The sequence below is a fragment of the Ambystoma mexicanum genome, chromosome 11, assembly GCF_040938575.1.
Source record: "Ambystoma mexicanum isolate Mex_15411 chromosome 11, UKY_AmexF1_1, whole genome shotgun sequence".
Classification (NCBI taxonomy): domain Eukaryota; kingdom Metazoa; phylum Chordata; class Amphibia; order Caudata; family Ambystomatidae; genus Ambystoma; species Ambystoma mexicanum.
In genome coordinates, this window is record NC_090934.1 from 1,239,510,562 (window position 1) to 1,239,535,011 (window position 24,450).

The following is a 24,450-nucleotide window of genomic DNA, read 5'->3' on the forward strand; positions in this document are numbered from 1 at the left end:
CCTTCTCGGTCATCCGACCCATGAAGCGTGTGTCAGTTGAGGTTTTCGCTGCCACCTTCTCGCCCCATCTTCCCCCCTCGGCTGACTCCCATCCTGACACAGCCCTCTCCTCTCTCCACTCTGCTATATCTGATACTCTTGATATCCTTGCCCCTGTCATGAGAATCCGCCTGAATCCAAAGCCCAAAGCCAAATGCAACTCCTGGTATGACTCGGATCTCGTCACCCTTAAACGCAAATGCAGGGTGGCAGAGAGGAAATGGCGTGCTTCATGTTCATCCTCTGACAAACTGGCCTGTCGCCTGCTCCAAAGGCAATACCGGCTCTCCGTTCTCACCAAGAAGAGAGCCCTTATCCAAGCCTGCATCACTGCGGCATCTAACAATTCGCCCGAACTCTTTAAAATCTGCAAGGAGCTGGCCAACCCTGCTGCAGTTTCTACCTCTCCTGTCCCCTCCCAGGCCCTCTGTACGGCACTGGCCTCCCACTTCATTTCAAAAACTCAGGACATCCTGTCCTCACTCTCCTCCTATCACCTCCCCCCCTCTATTCCCTGCCTGTCCTCTGGCCCTTCTGCAGCCACCCCTCCTCTCCCCTTCTCTGCTTTTCCCCTTTTTTCTGCTGACAAGGTTTCGAGACAAGTCCGATCTATGAAAGTCTCGTCAAAACAGGTCCACCCCTGTTCCTCCAAAACTATCAAGGACCACATCGACTCCTTGGCTCCTGCCCTTGCTGACTTCTGCAACCACTCCTTCGCGTCTGAAGTCTTCCCATCCCCTCTCAAGCACTCCCTTGTGCACCCCCTTCTTAAGAAACCCTCTTCCGACCCTTCCTGCCCAGCTAACTATCGCCCAATCTCTATCACTCCCTTCCTGGGCAAGCTCCTGGAGAAACTGACCATCTCCCAGCTTAATCTCCATGCTGAATCTGTTGGTAGCCTTCATGACCATCAGTCTGGCTTCAGAGCCGCCAGAAGCACGGACACCGCTCTCCTGAACATCCGTGAGGATCTACTCTCGAACCTTGACTCTAACATTCCATGTGTTCTCATTTTGCTTGATCTCTCTTCTGCCTTTGATACTGTCAACCATACCATCCTGCTCAACCGTCTCCGTGATAACCTGGGTATTACTGGTCAGGCTCTGGCTTGGCTGACCTCTTTCCTCTCAAATCGACCCTCCCAGGTACAACTGGGGTCTTTCCTCTCTGACATCTTTTTCTCTACCTGTGGTGTCCCCTAGGGTTCTAACCTCTCTCCCTGGCTGTTCAACCAGTATCTGGCACTTCTTGCAATCCGCATCTCTGCTCTCTGCCCCAACTTTCAGTGCTATGCGGATGATACCCAGCTCATTTTCAGGCTACCCTCGGCCTCCTCTTCTCCTTCCCTCATCTCTTACTGTCTTTCTGCTATCCAGGAATGGTGTGCCGCCAACGACCTCTGCCTTAATGCCAGTAAGACTGAGATTCTACTCATTGGCACACCCACTCCCTCCTTCCCTGCAGCTCTCTGGCCGCCTCACTTGGCACTCTTCCTGCTCCTACCTGCAAGGCATAAAACCTCGGGGTCATCTTCGACTCCACACTCTCCTTCTCTCCCCACATTTCTGACGTTTCTAAGAAGTCACACTACCAGCTGCACCTACTCAGAGGTATCCTTCCTTTCCTCTCCTTCCCCCAGAAGCTCACTGTCTCCAGAGCCCTGGTTCTCTCGAAGCTGGACTACTGTAACAAACTCTTTCTAAATCTGCCTGCCTCTACTCTCCGCCCACTGCAACTCATCCAGAACAGGACTGCGAGACTTGTCCTTGGCCTCAAGCCCAGGGAACGTATCTCTCCAGGACTGAAATCGCTACACTGGCTCCCTGTGGCTGCGAGGATTAAGTTCAAAACCCTCTGCATTGTCCACAAGGCCTTCTGGGGCCTTGGGCCAAAATACCTTCAACTCTCTCTTCCTAAATATCTTCCTTCTCGAGCTCTTCGCTCATCCGCCTCCAACTCCCTTAGGGTCAGCCGCTTCTCCAAGCAACGAGTTGGGGGGAGATCTCTCTCCGCAGCAGGGGCCTCCCTCTGGAACAGCCTTCCTGCCTCCCTGAAACTTGAGGAGAACCATCTCTGGTTCCGGAAGCACCTCAAAACCTTCCTCTTTGCTTCTGCTTTCTCTCCCCCTCTCCTCTGCTAAATCACTGAAACTGTACTGAATCAGCAACTGGGCCACTCACCAATCTCGGTCCTTGGCACAGCCACTCTCCCCTGCACTGCCTCGCTGGCAACCCCTGCACTGCGGGACTGTCTCTGTATCCCTACAGCCCCCCCTTCCCAGCACTTGTCTGCACTTATACTGCACTTGCCACCAGCTGGCCTTTATTATTTATCTTGTATTTTACTAATCACTTTGTACTGCACTTTCCCCTCTCCCTTTCCCCCTTGCACTTTTCCCGGCCCCTCTACCCATGCACTTGCGCGATCTGAATGACACCTGGCCTAGTAGGATCGTTTGTCTGTCTCCCCTTGTTCCCCCCTCCCTGCCTCGTCGCGCCTTGAAACACTTGTGTATAGGCGCGTTACAAATGCCATATCATATCATGCCCTTTTCTCCTTGCTTGTTCTCCTTAATGCCATCTTCACTGTGTTACCCATCCTCTTCATCCAGCTCCCCCTCTTTCTTTGGATGTACCACCTCCCCTGCCTTTTCCCTTTTCCCCTGATGTTTTTGTTTTGCCCATTTCTTTTCCACTTTTCTTTCTCTCCTTCCATTTACCTCCTCCTTTGCTTTCACTAATCCTTCTGTTTACCTCCCTCTCAGCTTTCTCCTTCTCTTCTATTGTTTGCACTCTTCTTCACCCCCTCCCCACACTCTAATCTGCACCTCCATCTGTGCACTCAGACTTGTTACTCCCACAATGACCATCTGCTGCACTATGCTGAAACAGGAATCCTGGGATGGCATCAGGCAATAGTGTGATCAACCTCAGCTGTGCAATAGGTATGAGGGAGTTTGTTAATTGTATGACCTGGGTGAACAGTCAATTTCTCAGGTTATGTCTTTTGGACCACCCTGCAGCTTCACTAACCAGGGTTATAAAGATCATTACCTGCCATCTTGAATCAGTCCGACAGTGGCCATCACTCCAACAATTCTCCCTTACGTGTACCAGACCCTTCATTTTAAATCCCTCATACTAGAAGAACCTCACAACTGATTTGAGTGGGGCAGCGGCATTGTCTGCAAACATTGCCTTTGAGCGCCTCACCTTTTGACAAACAGGACTTGCTAAGGGGCACTATGTGAATGCCCGCAGTGGCCAGCCCAAGAGCAGCTAATTTATTCAGATTATGTGCATTTTCTTTATCACAACCATGTTTCCCAGGCAATAACCGGGTTCTCATAATAGTAAGAGCTGTACTGCAAAGGAGGCTTGATAACAACAACAAAAAACATCTTATTTGCTGGACACATTCTCTGCCGGATTAAAACATGCTGTTTCTGGGAATGGTGGTGTCCCTGTCTGTAGGAAGAGGAGTTATGCTTATCGAAAGCAGATTGGGGGAAGAATACCATTTGAAGGCTTGTTCAGGTTAGGGTAGGAAACCATCAATTGCTGTCCATATCACCGTACATGGTTTAAATCCCGACTTGCAATTGCTTGAGTGACAATGCGCCTAACCACAAAATAAAGCATATTGTATATCTCTTGCAGACACTTTTGCTCAGCCACGCATTTTCTTCATCAGGATCTCCATTCTAAATTCATAGATCTGGATGACTGGAATTGTTTTGTGGTTGGCCCCAAGCTGTGGATCTAGTTCATGTTCAATACCACATACCTTTCTACTCGACTGTTTTAAAGCATTCTCTTAACTTATTCCCTAGTTCATATCTTTTCCATTCCATGCCCCTTCGGTAGTATTTCTATGACTGGTCTCACTCTCTTTTCATGGGATGTGCCTAGAGAGGATTTCATGTTTAGCTTGCACGCTATAAATTCTCTCAATATATTAAATGGATATGAATAGGGGCTCACTTCAATGCTTGAATAGGTTATCTAGAAAATGTCTGGTAATTTGTAACCAAAGATTACAGCACAAGAGCAAAGACAGAGGCAGTGAATGACTGCATATTGGGGTTAAACACTGTTAGGCAGCACCCATAATGGTTGATGCCAGATGAATGCAGCACAGGTCAGACACTAAAATTGAGAGACAAGCAATACTTCAGCCAACCCTTGCATGGCAAAAAATTTACAAACCAGGCCGAAGAGGGACTGCAGACCAGAGACTTTCAGTCACTTAGGAAAAGGTGTAATAATCAATTATCAGTGCACCAATACAGGATCCCGCCCTAGGGCATCTAAGGTAATCTAGCTGCAGACTCTGGTCATAGTCATTTCTGAATGCACTGTATAATATGCCAATTGAAAATGCTTATACACTTCATGTAACAAGCGCCACGATGCCTCTGGGCTGCAGGTGCGCTATACAAATTCAAATAAATAAATAAATAATAGTACATACCTGTGGATGTGTGAAGAGTCACAGACTCAAGTCAGTTCTATGTCAGGTCACCTACCTTTAAAAAGGCAAATGGGTGTCCAAATCCAAAACGCAATACTTTAGTAGGCGAAAATACTGAAAAGGTCACCTACCTGTGGAGGACTGCAGGCTCTTTCCATAGCCAGCGGCGGATGACATTGCTTGCCCGAGTGCTTGATTGGAACCCAAAGGCTGCTGCGTGCTGGACACCTTGCTGGATGATGCAGTTCGTTGCTTGGATTTGGGATCCTTAGCTGGTTTTGTCCACACTAGACTCTCTCCAACTTGCAGGGCAGCTCCCAACTTCTGGGCCATGTCCACCATCTTCACAAGTAACACATAGGGAAAAGGGTCATGTTTGGAGAGTGGCCCAGCAGCAAAAATGTACACACACGGTTAGAGTTATCAAATATGATCTTAATTGTGATTTTGGTACTCTTAGGCCCTAGTTCTCCCACCATCACAAATTGTTGGGAAAACTGCTCTTTCGATAGATCAAGCTGTAGCAGAAGAGGCCCCACATTGGCATCTGTTCTTATGCCATGGGCTCTTGAATCCATGTAGATTTGTTTGTTTAATTGTTTAAAAACCAGTCACTCGCCCATCATACACCAGGTAGAAAAAAGAAAACAAAGACAGTTTATACATTTGCAGGGTTTTTATTAAAAGCGATTATTCTTAGTCAGGTGGTCAAATATGACTTTTGCTGGATTTAGTTAGGAATCGTGTAATCAAAGTAAAAGTCGCTCTCCATCTAGCAGTTTCACAGTCTCTTAGGCCTGCCTTCCATCTCGCCACATTGTAGCTTTCATAGCCCTTTTCTCCAGGGCTTTTGTTTACAGGTTTTTGAATCACTCTTCCGAAGGCACTTAACTTCTTATGTTTCTTAGTCCATATCACTAGGCCTTTGGTATTCCAGGTATCCAGACCCCTTCCTGTAAGGTCTCTGCCTTTATAGTTTTCTTGGCAGCTTGCCCTAAGGTGCTTTGCTTCACATGTTTCTTAGTCCCTTTTCAAAGGGTCTGATACTTCTTAGAGACACTCTGCAAGGTTTTTGGCTGCATGGTTTTCTTCATGATTTTCCGAGTGGGACGGGTATGCCCAGACGTGGGTCCCGTGCCTGCTGGGCCTAGAGACCCAAGCTACTCCTCACTGATGAGCCCCAACAAGGGCGAAACATGTTTGGGGATGCTTGTGGTCTCGTTCAGAAGGGATGTGACCTAGCAGTTTGGGCTGGACTGCCCCTTTTGGGCTGGGGCCAAGCCTGATTTGCATATGGTCTTTCCCCTTCTGTAATGGCTTGGCAGGCAAAGAACGGTGGTCTGGAGGTTTGCCCAGAGCAATGCCAGTGGTTAAGATTCATTCTAAACCTTCCAGCCATCACCCCTTTGTTTTTGCATGGTTTTCTTACCACTCTGTCTCATTGGCTGCACACCTTTCCTAGCCACACTCTGTAGAGCCCTTCCCTTCACAGCTTTTTCAGCCTCTCTCTCAAGGGCCCTTGGCTTCACATCATTTTTAGCTCCCCCATCGCAAGGACATTTGGCTTCACAGTGTTCTCAGTCTCTAAGGCCATAGACTTCACAACTTTCTCAGCCCCCCACCACTAGGGCCTTAGGCTCACCAATATAGGGTTTGGTCCTTCTTCCTCCCAGTCTCACCAGTGCAGGGTTTAGCTCCTTTTCGTCGAGAGCCTTTATTTTATTTTGTATTGTGTATTTAAAAGCTCACTAGTGTAGGGCTTTGCCTCACCTCCTCCAAGGACTTAATGCTCACAAGTGCAATGTTTGGCCCCTCTTCCGCCAGACGGTGGTTCCTCTCCTGCTTGCTTCCCAGGTAATTCTGCCAGAGTCCGAGTAAACCTGCTTATGTGGCCCCAAGCTGCAACCCCTGTGTCTCTATCATTCCTTGGCCTTCTTCTAGCCTTTATTCTCTCTTCTGCCCCATTGATATTCCTTGAACCTTGTAGCTCTCTTATTTCTAACTAGCAAAAAATACCCATACTCCGCACAGGTTCTGTAAATAGACAAGACATGATAACAATCATCAATTGTTGAAAATGATCCAGTAGGTCATCGCTCTGAGCCGCTTATTGCTTGATGTGCTTTTCACTATGAAGTAAACTGCACTGAGAATGGACGATTGTAGCTGGCTGACATACCCCAGAGCAGATGTGGCATGGAGGGAAGGCTCTCTGGTGTGCTGCAGCATATTGGAACCTTCTGTGCAGTCTCCCAACCTGCAACCGCACCCTGGTGCAGTACGTTGTGCTGCAAATATTTTGGAAACGGAGCATCCAACAGCCTTGAAATGTGGTTTGAGGCCTTTGAGGTTTGTTCCTTGTGCCAAGATGCCTCAAATTAGCTTTGTCCGGGCCTTCTACAACCACATTGATGTTTCACCGATTTCAGGCAACCGTCTCATGTGTGAAAGGGCTGAAATCCAGGGAACGAGGTGGGGTGTCCGAATGTCATGTAGCCAGTAACGTCCAGCGAGTCCTAACAGGTAACTATGCAAAATGTGGTACAGATTGGTGGAACGGTGTGGAACTGTATACAGAACAAACTAGTTCCCTCTGTCATCATTCTTACCAACCTCTCTTCTGCTCCCCCACCCCTCCCCTTCTTCTCTCTTCACTCTTCCCTGTCACACCTGATGAGGTCTATAGAGAAGTCCGGTCTATGAAAGCCTCCTCCAAACAGGTGGACCCCTGCCCCTCCAAAACCATCAAGGACGATATTGACAATATTGACCCTCTTGCTCCAGCCCTGGCCAAACTCTGCAACCGCTCTTTCACCTCTGGAGTGTTCCCCTCTCCTCTCAAGCACTCTTGTGCACCCTCTGCTCAAAAAACACTCCGCTGATCCGTCCATTCTGGCAAACTATTACTTGATCACCCCTTTTCTGGGGAAACTCCTGGAGAAGCTGGCTATCACCCAACTTACCCTCCATGCTGTATATGTTGGTTGCCTCCATGCTTTAGAGCATCCAGAGGCATGGAAACTACTCTTCTGAACACTTGTGAATACCTGCTCTCAAATCTTGCCTCCAACTCACCCTCTGTCCTCATTCTTCTCGACCTCTCTTCTGCTTTCGATATGGTAAACCACAACATCCTGATCACCCATCTCCGCGATACCATGGGCATCACTGATCAGGCCCTGGCGTGGCTCGTCTCCCTTCCCTGTGACCGGCCCTTCCAGGTGGAACTCAGGACAGTTCTCTCCTTTATCACTCTCTCTACTTGTGGTGTCCCCCGGGGATCTAACCTTTCCCCTGGTTCTTCAATATCTACATGGCCCTCTTGGCCCACATGATCTCTACCTTCACCTCTAACTTTCAGTGTTATGTGGATGCCGGTGACAGCCAGCTCTTTTTCAGGCTACCCTCTGCCTCCTTCTCCACCTCGCTCATCCTTGACTGTCTATCCGCAATTCAGGCTTGGTGTGCTGCTAACGATCTATGCCTAAATGCCACTAAGACATAGATCATCCTCATTGGGACCTCTGCTCCTGCTTTCCCACTTTCTCACTGGCCTGCCCCATTGGCCCTGCGCTCTCACCTACCAATAAGGCAAACAATCTTGGGGTCATCTTCGACCCCACTCGCTTCTTAACCTCTCACATCTCAGACATTTCCAAACAGTCCAACTACCAACTGTACCTCATCATAGGTATTCTACCTTTTCTCACTTCCCCCCAGAGGCTCATCACCTTGAGAGCCCTGGTTCTCTCTAGGCTGGATTATTGCACAAGCCTCTTTCTTTATCTTCCTACTTCTACTCTCCGTCCTCTACAACTCATCCAGAACAGAACTGCAAAACTTATCGTTGGTCTCAAGCCCATGGACTGCATCTCTCTGGCGTTGAAATCCCTCCACTGGTTCCCTGTGGCTGCAAGGATCAAGTTCAAGACACTCTGCATAATCCAGAAAGCTTTCTGGGGCTAGGGCCCAAACTATCTACAATGCTCTCTTCCTAAATACTCTAGAGTCTTCCGCTCATCCTCCTACAACTCTCTGCAGGTGATCCGCTTTCACAAACAGAGATTTGGGGGTAGATCTTTATCCTCTACAGGTGTTTCCCTCTGGAACAGCCTCCCTGTCTCTCTCTCCCCCTTGAGCCGGAACACCTTAAATTCCGGAATCTCTTCAAGACCTTCCTTTTCTCTTACTCCTTCTCTCTCCCTCTCCCCTGCTAACCTCCTTTCTTTTCTCTCCACCTTCCTTCTCCCTATCTCTGTTCAGTTTTTGCCGACTGGCTGCCTGGTTCACCTCCAGAGCCTATAGGTCCCAGGCTTCCCCACCAGTCTTTTGCAGTTGCCTGCGGGCCGCTGCACGTTGTTCAACATTACTGCACTTTCAGCTCACGCTCCTTGAGCGGGGCAACCTCTCTGCACTTAACCCAGGGCACTGCTGGACCGGACTCTTTGCCCCCCACCCTATGTATGACCTAAATGTACTAGGACCAGTTAGGTGGTGTGTCATGTCACCCTCCCGCACCTGACCCCGGCTCCTCCAGCCACCGTTTTCCGGGCCACCCTCGCAAGCTTTGTCTCAACTATACCACTGCATGCACTTGCACTATGAAAAAAGTTGTCAGGCCTAGTACGCACATTTTTCTGTTTAGATCATTCGGTATCTTCAAGGCCAAAGAAGGATTACTGTATTCCCTTGTTCCCTTCCTGACTTGAAGCGCTTTGAAGCACTTCATCTGTGTATATAAATAAACAATAAATAAATAGAAACAATAAATAGGTAGGTAGGTAGATTGGTCAAGGGCTAGGGAAGTATTGGCTTCAGAAGGGATGGAACCAAACCTTTAAAGGCCTGGCCCGCCAACTTGGATTAGTTCTCGCTCGTCTTTCTCCGACTGACATTCTAAGCCTGCCCATACAACAGTATTTCAGAGAACACTCATTTTGGACTTGGGGACTTTAGCATGTGTGCTTAATTTCTACGTGAATTTTGCTGCATGTCCCTCGTGGGTTTGTCTCAATGAGGAATCTTTTCTCATAAATCCCCCAGGGGTTTGTTTCCTACAGCATGTTTCCACGCTTCAACCCTTGCTTCTACTGAGGAGCTTAAGAAATTCTGAACAGGCCCATGTCCGACATAGCATTCCTCCTCCCTATCGTATGGTGCTTTATAGAAAATCGAATTCTCAGCATAGTACAGTGTGTGGGAATAACAAGTTGCATTTGACAAGAGGCTACACCTCTCCTCTCCACCAATCACTCAGGTCCACATCCGATAGGGGCAAAACCACTGCAGTCTCCTGTGGCTTGCCCCCCCAGACCCCTCCTCCAACATGGTGGGGAGTTAGTCCAACTTGCCACACCTCATATACAAAGGTTAAAACTTGTCAATGATGCCATAACTGTAGAGCTTTAATTTCATTGTTTTCCTTCACCTCGGCTTCAGATTCCAAACATTACACGCGAACACCCAAATAAAAGCAATCTGTGACTTCCTCATGCTTATGGGTGCCAAAAGGGCCACACAAATGAAGTTTCTTTTTCTTTTTGTTGTGAACCTCATTACTTTAGATTTTCCAATATTAATTTCCAAGGCATCCGCCTGAGCATAATCCCATATCACATCTGAGCTATGTTGTATTGAAGGACTATGCGGGTCACGCCCAATATTACAATGTCTTCTACACTCTCCAAACAATTGATATATTGTGAGCTCAACTAAGGGGGACAACTGGCAGCCTTCTAGAGTGTCATATCCATATTTGCCAAATATAAATTAAAAGGGTAGGGGATCAACACGCAGCCCCCCACGCTTAAGGCCATGATTACCATGTTTGGTATTTTAAAATAATATTATTAGCCTACACCCAATTAGTTAATTCATTTTACAAAAGGGATGCAAAGATCTTAGGGTTAGTGTTTATTAAGGCAATAAGCCTGAAACATTTTGGACCCGTAAGGCAGGCGGACTTGAAAATTGGAATAAAGATAGAGTTCAGATCACAGGTTAATGTCGAACATATTATCTTACCATGCAAGATTGCATGGACCTTAGCCCACTCCATGGCATATTTTTTCGTAACAATAGTAGCAGTGCCGCCAGCGCTTAGAGCTCTCAAATTCTTTAGTGTATTGATCATATCACTATATCCCAATTTTATAAGGACTCATTCCACTTAGACAGGGGCAGTGAATACAATACTCCCTTCTGTTTGCCAAACTGACTTTTGATAGGATTCACCAAAGTAGCTTCATTAATCAGGCTAATTTGTAATAATGATGTTGGACTGTCATGAAGCAAATCAATTATCTGAATTTCCTCGAAACTTTTCCCCCATTTATTCAGATATAAAAACAGCCTTTACGACAGCATAAATAAATGCATAAATATATAATGGTAGGAAACAAATCTAAAATCAATAGAAATGAATCATAATCCCAAAAATGTTCATCACAACATACTCAAGATTAAAACTTAAAATGTAAAATTTGAGATCCAACATGAATAACCACAACAGATGGAGAAACAGATAGTAATATAGTAATACCAGGTAAAATATGTGCCAATTTAACAGGTAGTGGAGGGGGGCAAACCCATCACAACTCGCTTCAGTAACCTTTTTAATGAGTTATTGCCCCCTGGCCTCCAATTCAACTATACTTGCCTTAGAGCGCATCACCAATGCACACTGCAGATATTTAATAACTGCCACTTGGCTCCCCTGGAAGGAGAGAAGAATATAATTTACAGGGCCTACTAGGTGGATGTAAGCCCCCACCATTTGAAAACTAGATTCAACAAAAGCTTATGAATTGTGGTAAAATTGGGGCAAAAACAGGATAAATGCATCACTGTCTCTACAATGATAGGTTGTGATTACTACATGCAGGGTTGCAACCCTCTGCGTCCCACCTACACATTAAGACAGCTATCCCCCACCATTTGAAAACTAGATTCAACAAAAGCTTGTGAATTGTGGTAAAATTGGGGCAAAAACAGGATAAATGCATCACTGTCTCTACAATGATAGGTTGTGATTACTACATGCAGGGTTGCAACCCTCTGCGTCCCACCTACACATTAAGACAGCTATCCTAAAACAGCCGAAGCACAGAGACAGATAATGTAATCAGGCTTTTGAGGACAGCCTGTGGCCCAAATATTCCTCCCTGCCCGAGAAACGTTTTCCTTTCTAAATAGGCCCTCAAAATTACAGACCTATTTGCTTTTTCAATTTCTTGCCCTAAAATGAACTCTTTCAATTTCTCTTTGCATCATAATATCCATTTTCTCCACTAAATTAGGATGGAGCCATGTACATATTTTGGAGGTTAAGTTGTAAAAACGAATACTTCAAGTGGGCACACCATGGTAGGGACCCACCTTCTGCTCCTCCTTAGTTCGCACAGATGATCTTGGTAGACCCCTGCCAAGGGTTGAAGCCATAAGGGCAGCCATAAAAGAAGGGGCCTAATAATTGCTGTATTACACATTTAAACAACATTGAATTCAAGCCTTACTGTAGTGATTTGGAGTTTCTAGCGGTAAAAACACAGTAGCTGCCTCAAAGATGTGTGTTCCGCTGCGACCAGCTTTTGTGAATTGAAAAGGCCCCAAAGTTCTGCCCTGTAGGTAGCTGCCGATACTGCCATGAATTGATATATCTAGAATGGGGCATCAATCAAATGGACCTCTTTTTTAAATACCTTTCGAGAATTTCCCTCCAGTTGTAGTTGGCTCAGAGCTTGTTTTCATAGAACATTTTGCCCATTGTCTATATTGTTGCCTTATCTTTGTTGTAAGTTGTGCCATCACGTTTCATTTGAGCTCAGTACATTTTTTAATGTCCGTTAATGCTTTTCACTTTTTTCTTTTACAACCTCTTTCTCATAAGAGAAGAACAAATTAGGTATCTTCAGCATTGAACCTTCTAATGAATGTTCCTCCCACTGATTCCTTTTAGAATTTTCCAATATATTTCTTAGCTTCAGCTGGATTTATGGAGAATTTTTAACCAGCAGGGGGTGCTGTGCAACATCAGTGTTGCTTGGTGGAACAGATCCTTTGGCACATCCACTCCTCGACACAGTATGGCATCCATATACAGATCGCACCAGAACCAGTGACCTCTGTTTCCGTCTTTCCCCCTCCCCCATGCTCAATCATTTTGGGGAACTATGAAAAAACTGTAGGGGCTCTCCGTAGAGAGGCAGGATGGGAGGACAATGTGGAAGGAACATCCAACAGGCAGAACACTACCAAAGGTAAGTAATTTGTTTTTCTAATGGATAGTGTCCTCCCACAGATTCCTAATCTTAGATAAACTCCCACAGCAGTACAATAGTGTTCGTGGGCGGGGGAACAAAACCAGAAAAACAATCAGATCAAGACATTTTGAGAGGACTTCCCTGCCGAAATGGTTGTTCTGACCAGAAACAGAATCCAGGAAATAGTGCTTGGAAAAGGTATGTAATGATGACCAGGTTGCATCCTGACAGATATTCAGCACTTCCAACAAAGTAACCCCTCTATGAAGAGTAAGTGTTGTTACCATTCCTCTGAAAAAATATTCATAGGACCCTCAGGCACCTCTTTCCACATCATAGAGTAAGATTCCGAGATACAAAAAACTATCCACCTGGACACTATCTGCTTTGTGAACGCCCTGCCCATCCTAGCACCATTGTACGCTACAAACAGTTTATTTTGCAATCCAAATTACCTTGTCCTAGACAGATAGAAGCTCAGAGCTCTTTTGCAACCCAATCTGTGAAACATCTCCTTCTCTTTAGATGGATGAGGAAGGGAGCATAACACCAAAAGCTGGATCTTTGAGCAAGATTACATTCCAGAACTACTTTTGATAGAAAGGAAAGTGTCAATCCGAGGGTAACCTTATATCTCGAGAATTTGTGTATGGGGGCTTGCAGGACAAGGCTTTCAGCTCCCTCACCATAAGCGCCAATGTAATCAATACCAAATTAATGGTCTTCCACGTCTAAGTCTAAGTCTAAGCGGACATGAATACATGGGCTCAAAAGTCACCCCCATCAGAAATGTTAAGACTAGGTTCAAATCCCAGGGGAGCACAATAAACCGGAGAGAACATGTTTGTCAGTCCTTTTAGAAATGACATCCCTGTGGTTATAAAAAAAATATGAACCTTCCTCAGGTGTGCACCTAAAAACAGACAGTCTAGCAAGGTAGTCCTTTCCTGTAGACACATGATGGACCTGCAGTGCAAGGTGTAAAAAGAAGAATAGAACAGATACCGTGTGGTACAAACAGGGGTCTATCTGTTTTTTCCTGCACCAGCTGCACAACTACGTTTAATGCTTTTTTTGACGGTCTTGTTCCAGAAAGTAATGCCTCCATGACGTCTTTTGGAAGGTTCCAGTCCATGTACCTCAGCCTTTCAGAAGCCATGCATGAAGGTGGAGTGTACCAAGGCCCAGGTGAATGACCAGGCCCACGGGGACGGCGGTGAGGAGGACAGATGGTCATGTTGAGTCAAGTCTGACTGGCCCAATCAGGGGAAATTACAATCATGTTGTTCCCAAAAACTCCCAAGAACATGAAGAGTAAGGCAAACTGGTGAGAATGAGTATAGCAGTGGAAAGTTCAGCTCCACCACAAATCCATCCCCCAGTGCCCCTCTCAATTCCCTGGAGCAGAACTGTTTGCACTTGCTGCTGGAAGTGGAGGCAAGCAAATCCACTTGAGAGGACCCCCATAAGGACCTCCTGGCATAACTCCTACTCGTGGGAGACCGAACCCAGCCTGCAATGGGTATCCAACATGCTTTTCTCAGTCCCGACCAAATGGGTTACCAAAAAGGAGACACTGTTCTATAATGCACAAATCCAGAGCTTCATTGCCTCCCTGAACAGGAGCAGTGACTCCACACACCATCATCTCATGTATATAAGGGAGGAAGTCTACCAGCACCAGTCTGATAGCCTGCAGCTCCAACAGGTTTATGTTCAGCTTTGCTTCCACAGGGGACCACAACCAGCTCACATTCAGCTTGTTCAGGTCACAAAAGGTTTCCCCTGCCATCAAGTTGTTCCTGCCTGCACACCACAGAAGGTCTTCTGATACCCAATTTGGGTCCTGGAGAAGGTCCATCATGCTGCCTGAGAACTGCCACCACTGAGACCTGAGAAGCCACTGAAGGGACTTAATTCTTAGTCCGACCTTTGGCACCAGAAAAAGACAGGATGCCATGAGACCCAGTTACCAGAGAATGTCTGGGGCTAGCAGAGTGCAGAGCGCTTTGAAATCTCATGACCATCTAGGGAATGTGAAGAGCCCTGTCCTCAAAGGGTGGTGGGGGAGCCTTCCACAAGAAGAGTCTACAACCACTCTGATGAACTGGATAATTTGCAAAGGTGTTACCGGGGACTTCTTGAAGTTGAGGGAGAAGCCCAGCTTGTGCAATGCAAGAGATGACAGGTCTGGCTGAGATGACAGTTTAGTGAAGATAAACAATGTTAGACCTGGTGGTAGACTGAAATGCAATAATAGCACGATCACTCATGTTTTTGTAAACACACATATAGCCAATACTGCATGATCATATGGTAGGAGACAAAAACATTCTGTGATTGGATATGCTTTACCATTCGTCCATGTGAACAGGAATGTCTCCCATCATGCAACAATTCAACACAATAAAAACCAATCCCAAAGGAAGTCTGCCCAAAAATGCCCCCTTCCATTAGGTTCTTTTTGCAACAAATTAGCATCATGAATATCAAAGTTAGAAGACAAATTATCATTTTCCTCAAGTTAAAGACGATGTTGCATTTTGCATTAAAATCTTCTACCAAGATGATTTTGTTAGAGAACTAATTAAATCTCCATTGCTTCAAAATCTGAAACATATCGGACACAATTGATTTTTTTTGCTACATTTCCAGGGATTGTATACATTAATAATAAAGCATTTGTCCTATGTCTGTGCCTCTCTCCACGTCAACCCATCTGCCAATACCATGTTGCTGCTGCTCTCCCAATTTAAAATTTGAACCTCAAGAGGATCATTAGCTACCATCAAAAGGCTGCTCCTCTGCTGTCTCTTTAATCCTTTTTTTTTAGGGTTGCGAATATCAACATCAACCATCTAAAATGGGACAAGACACTGATGACTCTGATGTGATCATCCCAAAATCCCTGACCTGGACCTCTTCTCATGTGGCCTGGGAAAGGCAGCTGCTATCTGATCCTGAACCTGGGGGTGGCATTTTGCAAGAGGATCACATGGGAGAAGACTCGGGTCAGGAAGAGTGGGAGAATCCTCTAACCAATTGCCCAAATGATCAAACGGTTTTAATGGCTTATTGTAAAATTGATGATTTTGATCTTAAAACAAACAAGAACATTATAGACGTCAAATCTCATAATGCTCTCAGTACGGAGACGAGGAAGAGGGGTCCAGAGTTACTAAACTGTGATGAGCAGTCTAGTTGTTGTAATGACCCACACCTGATCGGGAACTTTAAACATTTAAAAGGCCTTATAGGTGCGGGCCAAAGAGGAGCAGCAGGCAGAAGCAGAAGCTGGAGTTGCTGCGGTGCTAACAGCAGGATGCCGTGTACAAACCATGGCAAAGGATTCCTGGTTTATGCAGAGGACTCGCAGTGAGAAGCAGTATTGAAGCCAGCTATCCAGAGGTGGAGAGAGAAGCTCTCAGTGTCCTGTGAACTGATCCGGTATTGGGTTTTCACCAGAGAGTGCACAGAGCTGTGGAAGCTCCATTGACAGTCAGCGCGAGCAGCGGCAGACTGATGGGAGCTGCCAAACGTTGAGAAGGTCCCGACGAGCGAAGAAGCAGAAGTGGCGAGTCAGAATCGGACGCTAGGGCATACCAGGGAGTTGGCCTAATGCAGGAGACCCTGGGCACTCCGAAGGGGGCCGATGGGTAATAATGATCTGTTTTGAATACCGAACATTTGAAGTAAAGTAAACTCGGCACAACTCTCCTATTAAGAGATTTCAAATAGGGGAATATTGTAACCCGCACTGCCAAAACCAAAGAGAGGCAATAGCAAAGGAAAGTGAACACAACTTTCCTAAAGAGAGATATCCAATAAGGGAACATTGTTACCTGCATTGCCAAAGAAGGCTGAGAGTGACACCAAGGCAAATTGAACATAATGTTGCCAGAACAAGATACCCTGTGGATGAAAGTTGTAAACTACATTGCCATCAGCCAAAAGGTTGTGTAGATAGAAATCAGAGACTGCAGGAACAAAGCACTCCTTGTAAAAGGGACCAAGGGGAAGACAACTGTAACCAGCATTGTCCATGGTAAACAGACAAATGTGAGAATCATTGTCCTTTTGTTCAACATACGTGTGAAAGAAACTGTAAGCCTATTGTGTTAAAAGTCAAAACACTAACCCAAGAATCAATTGTTGATTGAACTCTCCCCATTGAGGATTCAAAAGTGGAAAGTGTGGAACAAACCTTACCACAGAGTACAGGTTTTAGTAGTAAAAAAGAGATTTTATACTGGCAGGCGAGTAAACCAGGAAAGGGACAAATAGAAGTTAGTACTGGCAGTTGAGTGTACCAGGAAGAAGATAATTTGAACTATCGTAAAAGTGGTATAAGGTTTCTTCTGACATTATAATATCATGTTTATATATAAACAGCCCAGCCAAATTATCAGTGAGAAAGCTGGAATACCTCTAGAATTCTGAGAAAGCAGCACCAACATCACTATGTTTAAGAACATTTAACGACATTGGCCTATAACACCTTTGGAAGCAAGGTCCAATCTTCTCTTACCATATTGGTACATTCAATCTTTATTGTATTTTTTACAGTACACTCCATAAATTGCCAAGCTACTGTTAGCGCCTCGAGCAGCAAACTTTTAAATTAATCTTTTTATGCGGCTTTTAACAGGTTAGAGCGCACACATAAACCCCTTGGAGTATTACACACAGAGGCTCTCCCTTTTTCGCAATGAAAATAACTTTTAATTGGGTACACATGGTGAGGCACCTGAAGGTGTGTCCCTATTGTTTCACTGTGGAACATAGAAAAGGAAAAGACCATGTATATTTCCTTTCCTGGTTCCCCTGTGAAACCAATGTGGCTACATCTCACGGAGGAAGGTTATGTGCAAAACCTGAAGGTGTCTCCCTGACTAGTCCTCAGGGAGCTGTCATTCAGGGGGCCAGGACAAGGCCATCGCTATTGGATCCTGTTCCTGGGAGTGGACCAGTGAGGGAGGATCACCTAGGGGGTTGGGGGTCCTCGGGACGTGGAAGTGGGGCACTGACGGGTGAGACGCGAAATCCCCCTTCTCATGCCTTTTCCCCATCTTGCTATATAGGAAGCTCAGAAACTCTAACCCCCGCCCCCTTTGCCAACACAAACATTTTCGTACACCACGAAAGACAACTGACAAACACCAAAGCGGTTTACTGGACATGTCCCAACTCAAGGGTCAGGCAAAGGCAGGCAATTGACCAGGATCACACACAGGGTTTACCTTCAAAAAGGTATCCATACCCGAAGTACAAAAAATTATAGCATCATTGAAACCCTCGAACTGCAAAGGGGACAGCTGTCCCGCACAGATCATAAAAGATGCTGCAAGGGATCTCTCCCCGTTCATTACAAAATTAATAAACCTGTCATTCTCTGATAACTCGGTACCCAGCAATCTGAAACAATCCTGGGTCCTACCGCTACTAAAAAAAACTACCCTCGACCCAGATATACCCACGAATTACAGACCCATCACCACTGTCCCATTCTTACTAAAAATTCTTGATAGAGTGGCCTATCTACAAATCCAGGATTACCTCGAGACTAACCATTTACTAGGAATTCGCCAGTCCGGCTTTCGTCCACTACACGGGACAGAAACGGCCCTGGTTGATCTCAAGTGCCAGATAGACGACCTTAAAGATAAAGGTAAAGCTGGCATCCTTCTTCTTCTTGACCTATCCGCTGCCTTTGATCTGGTTGATCACAAAATCCTGTGCAACCATCTGTCATCGGCAGCACACTTCTCCCACTCCGCAATTTCATGGATCCAATCATTCCTGGACAATAGGACCATGCGGGTCTTCTCACCCCTAGCAGCTGCCGACCCTATCCCTATTACTTGTGGTGTCCCACAAGGATCTTGTGTGTCACCTACTTTGTATAACATTTTTACAAAGCCCCTATTCGACAAGCTGGACCATCTGGGTGTCACCTACACCAACTACGCAGACGACACCCAGATACTCCTCACCTTATCCGGCAACTATAATTCGGACGCCATTTGGATCAATGAAGTCTTCTCCATCATTCAGGCATGGATGGCCACACATGGCCTCTGCCTGAATGATGACAAGACTGAACTGCTCCTTGTCGGCTCACCCAACACCATTCGGAAACTTAGTCCCAGCTACACTAGCTTTACCATTGACGGCAACACCATCCCTATCGCCAAGAGTGTAAAAACCCTTGGTTTTTACCTCGACACGAATACTAATCTAGCCAAACAAATTAATATGACTGCCTCAGCCACGGCCTACACGGGCAAACTAATCAGGGCCTGCAGACCGTTGATTTCCCCTAACAACTGCCTCACCTTAGCCAGAGCACTTATACAATCTAAACTAGATTACTGCAATAGTCTCTATGTAGGTGCCAACAAAACGGTAATTAATAAATTGCAAGTTCTACAAAATAATGCACTCCGTGCCGCCCTGAATATTCCCAGAAGAGAACATATTTCGGCTACCAGAATTGCATGCAAATGGCTCTCCATCCAACAAAAAATAGATCTAAAAACCATCTGCCTCACCTATAAAGCACTCAACGGCCTTGCCCCTCCCTATCTAACTAACAAATTTACACTAAGACAGAACACTAGAACCACTAGATCCTCTAATACACTACAACTGACTGTGCCCAAATTCTCCCTCAAAAGAGCTGGTGGTTCCAGCTTCCCAGCTCTGGCTTCACAACTTTGGAATACCATTCCACTGGATATCAAATCTACACCCACCTTCCAGCCTTTCAGAACTAAGGTCATCACCTGGTTACTCAACAATTAACCTACCATAATTGAATGCATACCCTCTGCAAGAATGTATTTTGCACTATGTCAGAATATTATTGTCTATGCACTAATTGCTATCTTGTCAAGTATACCTTTGCTTCATCACTGTACAATTGTGCCCTACCTTGCCTGTAACTCGAAGCTTAAGCGCCCATATACCCTTGGGTCAGGTGCGCTATACAAATTAATAAACAAACAAACAAACACACCTGATGGCCCTTTTCCTTCCCCACAGGGATAAAAGGTGGAGCACAATACGAGCAAGGCAGACCGCACAACAAGACGGCTATCCAGGCAAGGAGGTTCAAGAGGAGGAGAAAGGCAGCGAGAACCGAAAGTCGAACAAGGAGAGAAGAGATCTTACCCTTTCCGACCCAGACACGCAAGACCTCTGAGGAAGGAATCGTGAGACTGAAAACAATAGCCCAAGTGTGTTACAGCAGATGTTAAATGGTACACGCAGCATGTATACGCTGATAAGCAGGACAAAAGGAGATGCCTGCTACCGTGGTATCGGCCTTGACTCCCGATACGAAGAAAGCCAAGCGGTTCACCACAGCCAGTGAGTCGAGGGGAGAGCCGATAAAGAAACCAAACTGAGTTGAATGAAAGTTGCAAAGTGGCACAATGAGGAAAGGTCAAGGAACTGTAAATTGTTTACGGAAGACCAGCTGCAGAGGGGTCCGGCACCACGTGGGTGCTCACTCGAGACACTCTGGTTGATCCTGTGGTGAATGAAACTACTGATACCAGAAGGCCCTAGGCGAAACCCGAGGAAAAGGTCAAAGTGGTTATGCAGGGGTCTAGCAAAATCCCTGTACAGTCGAAAGTCTTTGACCAACAAACCATTGAGAATGCACGGGAAGTAAATCCAGCATCAGAAGAAAGAGAAAGGAATTGGTAAATAGCAAGAGTGAACCCGACAGAGGGATGCCAATAAAGAGGGGCGAAGTCTGAAGTTCCAAGAAGCAGAGTGTTGACAAGAATGAACTCGACAGAGGGATGTCCACGGTGAACTTTTTAAAAAGACATTAAGATTTGTGAATGCCAAGGAGAAAATATTTGTGTGAACAGCCATAGTGAACCCGACAGAGGGAGGCAAACAATCAAGAAGGGTCTGACCCCGGAAGAGGGGAACCCACGGGTGAAAGGCATCACCCAATGTACATTTGAAAGGAACTTTTTGTTATTTTTGGATAGTTATCTGCTCCTCGGAGGCAAGAGACTTTTTGTAGAAAAGACACTTATCCACTAAAGGTCCTGTTAGCTGAAGTTGGGACTGTTATCTCGTGCTGAGAAAGCCAAATCGTGTGCTGTGCTCAGGAGTCCCACCTTGCCCTGTGCTCAAAACATAGGGAAGGGAGACCACCGGCTACCACATCCGGACTTCTCTCTTTCAGTGAACCTTATCCCGCACTCTTTTTGTATTTAGTTGTAAGGACTGGCAATAGGTTTTTTGGTATAGGCCCTTTTTATTTGTATTTGACAAGGCGCCACTAGAACTGCCTTATTTTTCATTTGATGGTCGTAGCTTGCTCCCATCTTAGCTTTAGGTTTAGATTAGGCGTTTTTCCAACCTGCATAATTAGTTTAAGTGTATCTTTTTGTGAAAACCAATAACATGTCAATTTAAAGAAAAAGGATCTAAGGAATCACCAAATATTTCCTCCATACAACAAATCAGAAGTTCCGCTTGTAACATTATCACACCTACATGATCATTCACTTCTTGATTACATACATTTTCAACATCAGCTGATGCAAAACCATCCAATATTATTAAAATCTCATTATCATCATAAACAACCAGTAAAACGTTGCGTCTACTCTACCCAGCCATTTGTTTTTTCTTCACCAGGAAATATCTAATATTTTGGCAGTTTCTCTTAAGTGGATGTTTGTGGATTTCTAGATTTAATATTATGCCCTTTGTCTATCAATATAAAATGCACTTCTGCATTTCCTTCAGAGGCAAAGGTATTTGTATCAGGCATCAAAGGCTCTGCTCATATATTCACAGTTACGAGTGGGCTGTGACCCAAACCAATTCCTGTCTCATTCAACCCATCATCCAAATGATTGAGATGTAGCTTCTTGACAACACTCAGTATCATCATTCTCCTGTACAGAGAAAGAGCCACCCAAGGAACGTACTTGTGTTTGTAAACAAGGTGCTTAATTGGAGCAGAGTTGTTGCACCACATCGGTCATTCTTGCTCCGCTGATATGCATGAGGGCCAACAGTACTTAAACAATCCCCTTCATCACAAGACCTGTTGTCACCTCACAGAGCGTTCTTCCAGTAGTCAACTTGCCCAACTCTTCCTGCATGGAATGCAGACCTTTAGCCCTCACCTAATGTAAAGGGTTACTGCCTGGAAAGCAAGCTATCATAGCCACACAATATGGTTGGTCTCATAAGCCAGAGACCTTCAAATGGCAATCCCTAGATATAAAGAAGTGGTTTCATAAAGGTATCAGTAAACAGGAAAAGCTCTACTCCTCCAGTGAATTTACAATATTGTGCCTCCGGCGAGAGTACATTCTGCTGGGAAAAAATGCTTTGATTCCTTCAGTTCTCACTTGATACAGTCTGCCATCAGAAAACCGTGAGCTGGTGGCATTGGGCCTCATTTCGAGTTTGGCTTTGCAGTAAAATAGTGGTGGTAATTCCATTTCTGCTCATTTCTGCTGCAGCAACAGCATTAACAGTTTTTACCGCTCTGACAAATTCCAAGTTTGGCTTTAAAGTGGAGGATTTACCTCCAGCATTTGCCACTTTGAAGCCAAAAATCAGTGGCATTACTGCTCGTATTAATTCTGCCAAAAAACCCACTGAGTCCACTGTACTCCTAAAATGGGGGCTAACACCACCTTACCATCACTTGTAATACCATGATACATCCACAGGACCAAGTGGCAGTAACAGTAATTCATTTTGGCAGTAATTCAGCAGAACTACCTCCAAATTCTTGACAAACTCGAAATTAGGAGTATTGTGTTTGTGGAGCTTCCTGGCTGATTGTGCATCTTTTGGAAACTCTGCAATGACTTTGCTGATGTTACAGGCTCATTTCTAACAGTGTTAAAACCCTTGATACAAATGTTGGGGGATTGAAACTAACTCCAGTTAAAAGGGACTGCAGATTTTTCTACTTTCAAATTCTTGAATGGTTAGAGGAGTGTGTGGAAGAGTTGGGCAGGGGCTACATTACTATTGCCCTATATGGCCTTACAAGTGGCTTGGGGATTGCCAAGGCTTTTGTAACGTATCCGCTTTACTAGCCTGGTGAAGCGGGGAGAATCCAAGCCACCAGGACTGGCCTGTTAAGAGGTTCTGTGATTGTCCCCTGCCATGTGAATGGAGCCAAAGGATAGTGATAAAAGGAGCCTCCTGATACTATGTCAGGAAGTTTAACCCTTCACAATATGGGACTAAAGAGTTCATTGTTAGACATACAAATCCTGAAATGCCATTTTCTTCAACAAGCGGTTGCCCTGATGAATTGTTCAAAAGAAATCAAGAAAATGAAACGTATGTCGGCATTTCCACAATGATTTTAATGACTGGCGTTAAAATATATGTAATTCATTTATTTCTTTCAACATTTTCTGAATGCACTCATGCTGGTTGTAAATAGATGAATGTATTCATTGTATTACGTGCAGAGAATGGCAATCACACAATATATATTTTTACAATTCATTTTTTGAAAAATAAAATAATGAATTTAGTGATTCTGATATGCAAAGTGTGCTGACTATTTATCCCAAATATAACTGTGCAACTTTGTGTGATAAGTGTATTTATTGTTTGCAACCGTGAGGTTGTACATTTTAACTGGCTTCCTCTCTTTGTGTAATGCCGATGGAATCACAGCATAACATTACGGCAGCGTCCAATCCACCAATGGCATGCAGTCAATACATCCAGAACATTGCAGACACGGAAGTAAGTATACGGAAGGAACGCAATCAATCACCTCTTAACCAAATATTCTAACAAGCAGCATTTGGAAGTAGTCAGGTTACTTCAGGCTCTTCCCGATTCCTTACAGTATCTTCCTACTCCCTGGTAACTATCTTGGCTTCAGTGTTTTGGACTTGCATCTGGATTTCGTTTTAGCATTTCACTCTTCAGCTACCACTTTGTGTCTTGGAATCTGGCAATGGATATCAGACTTGGATATGGCTCACCCTTTTGTTTTTGGTATTATTACTCATTTCGATGTTGCTGCCCCAGAAATCTCTCGCTCTTTGGGGTGGCGGGTTCCTCCAGTTCTTTTTTAATTTGAATCCTCTTGGGAGGATAGCTCAGCAGCAACTTGCTCAACCTTGGAAGCAAGACGACACGAAACAACACAGGTTCAATCCCTGGGTCCGCGCTTAGAAACCTCTGGGTATTAAGCGCATTACAAATAACCTATTGTTGTGCTTGATTTATGCTTGGTTCAAAATGGCGCGGGCGCGCAATGCATTCTGGGAGCGCTCAGAGCCATGTTGGATATTTACTTCACTCCGCAGTGAAAGGCTGCACACATTTTGCTGAAGTGTTATATTCACAGTGCCGAGACAAACATGCTTTTTCAAACTTGGTATGCAGTCAAGGCCATTTCTTCTGGGAAAAGCTAATGTTGTTATGACTTGCTACTGTTCTCCGTGGAGCGTGTTTTTAGAGCAGGGAGGCCCTGCGTTCCTTGGGGGGAGCTCTCGATTGACCCAGCTGGCAACCGACGGCTGTTCCTCAACTGCGCAGGTGCAATTCCAGAAGGTTCGAGAATTAACTCCCCTTTGTGGAGTTCCTATATATGCGGAAACCCGGAGGGGGTCAGGTGAGACTTCAGCCAGAGAAGGACGCTCCGTCTGGC

The 24,450-nt window shown here is 45.3% G+C and overlaps 1 protein-coding gene across 2 annotated transcripts in view; it reads right to left on the reverse strand.

The window, feature by feature from the left end:
• BBS4 (Bardet-Biedl syndrome 4) overlaps positions 1-24,450 on the reverse strand; it is a 614,420-nt gene that overhangs the window by 53,268 nt on the left and 536,702 nt on the right. For both annotated transcript variants that reach the window (XM_069624617.1, XM_069624616.1), the window contains exon 15: positions 4,644-4,854. In XM_069624617.1, coding sequence (XP_069480718.1) covers positions 4,644-4,854 — 211 coding nt within the window. The remainder of the gene's footprint in view (positions 1-4,643; positions 4,855-24,450) is intronic.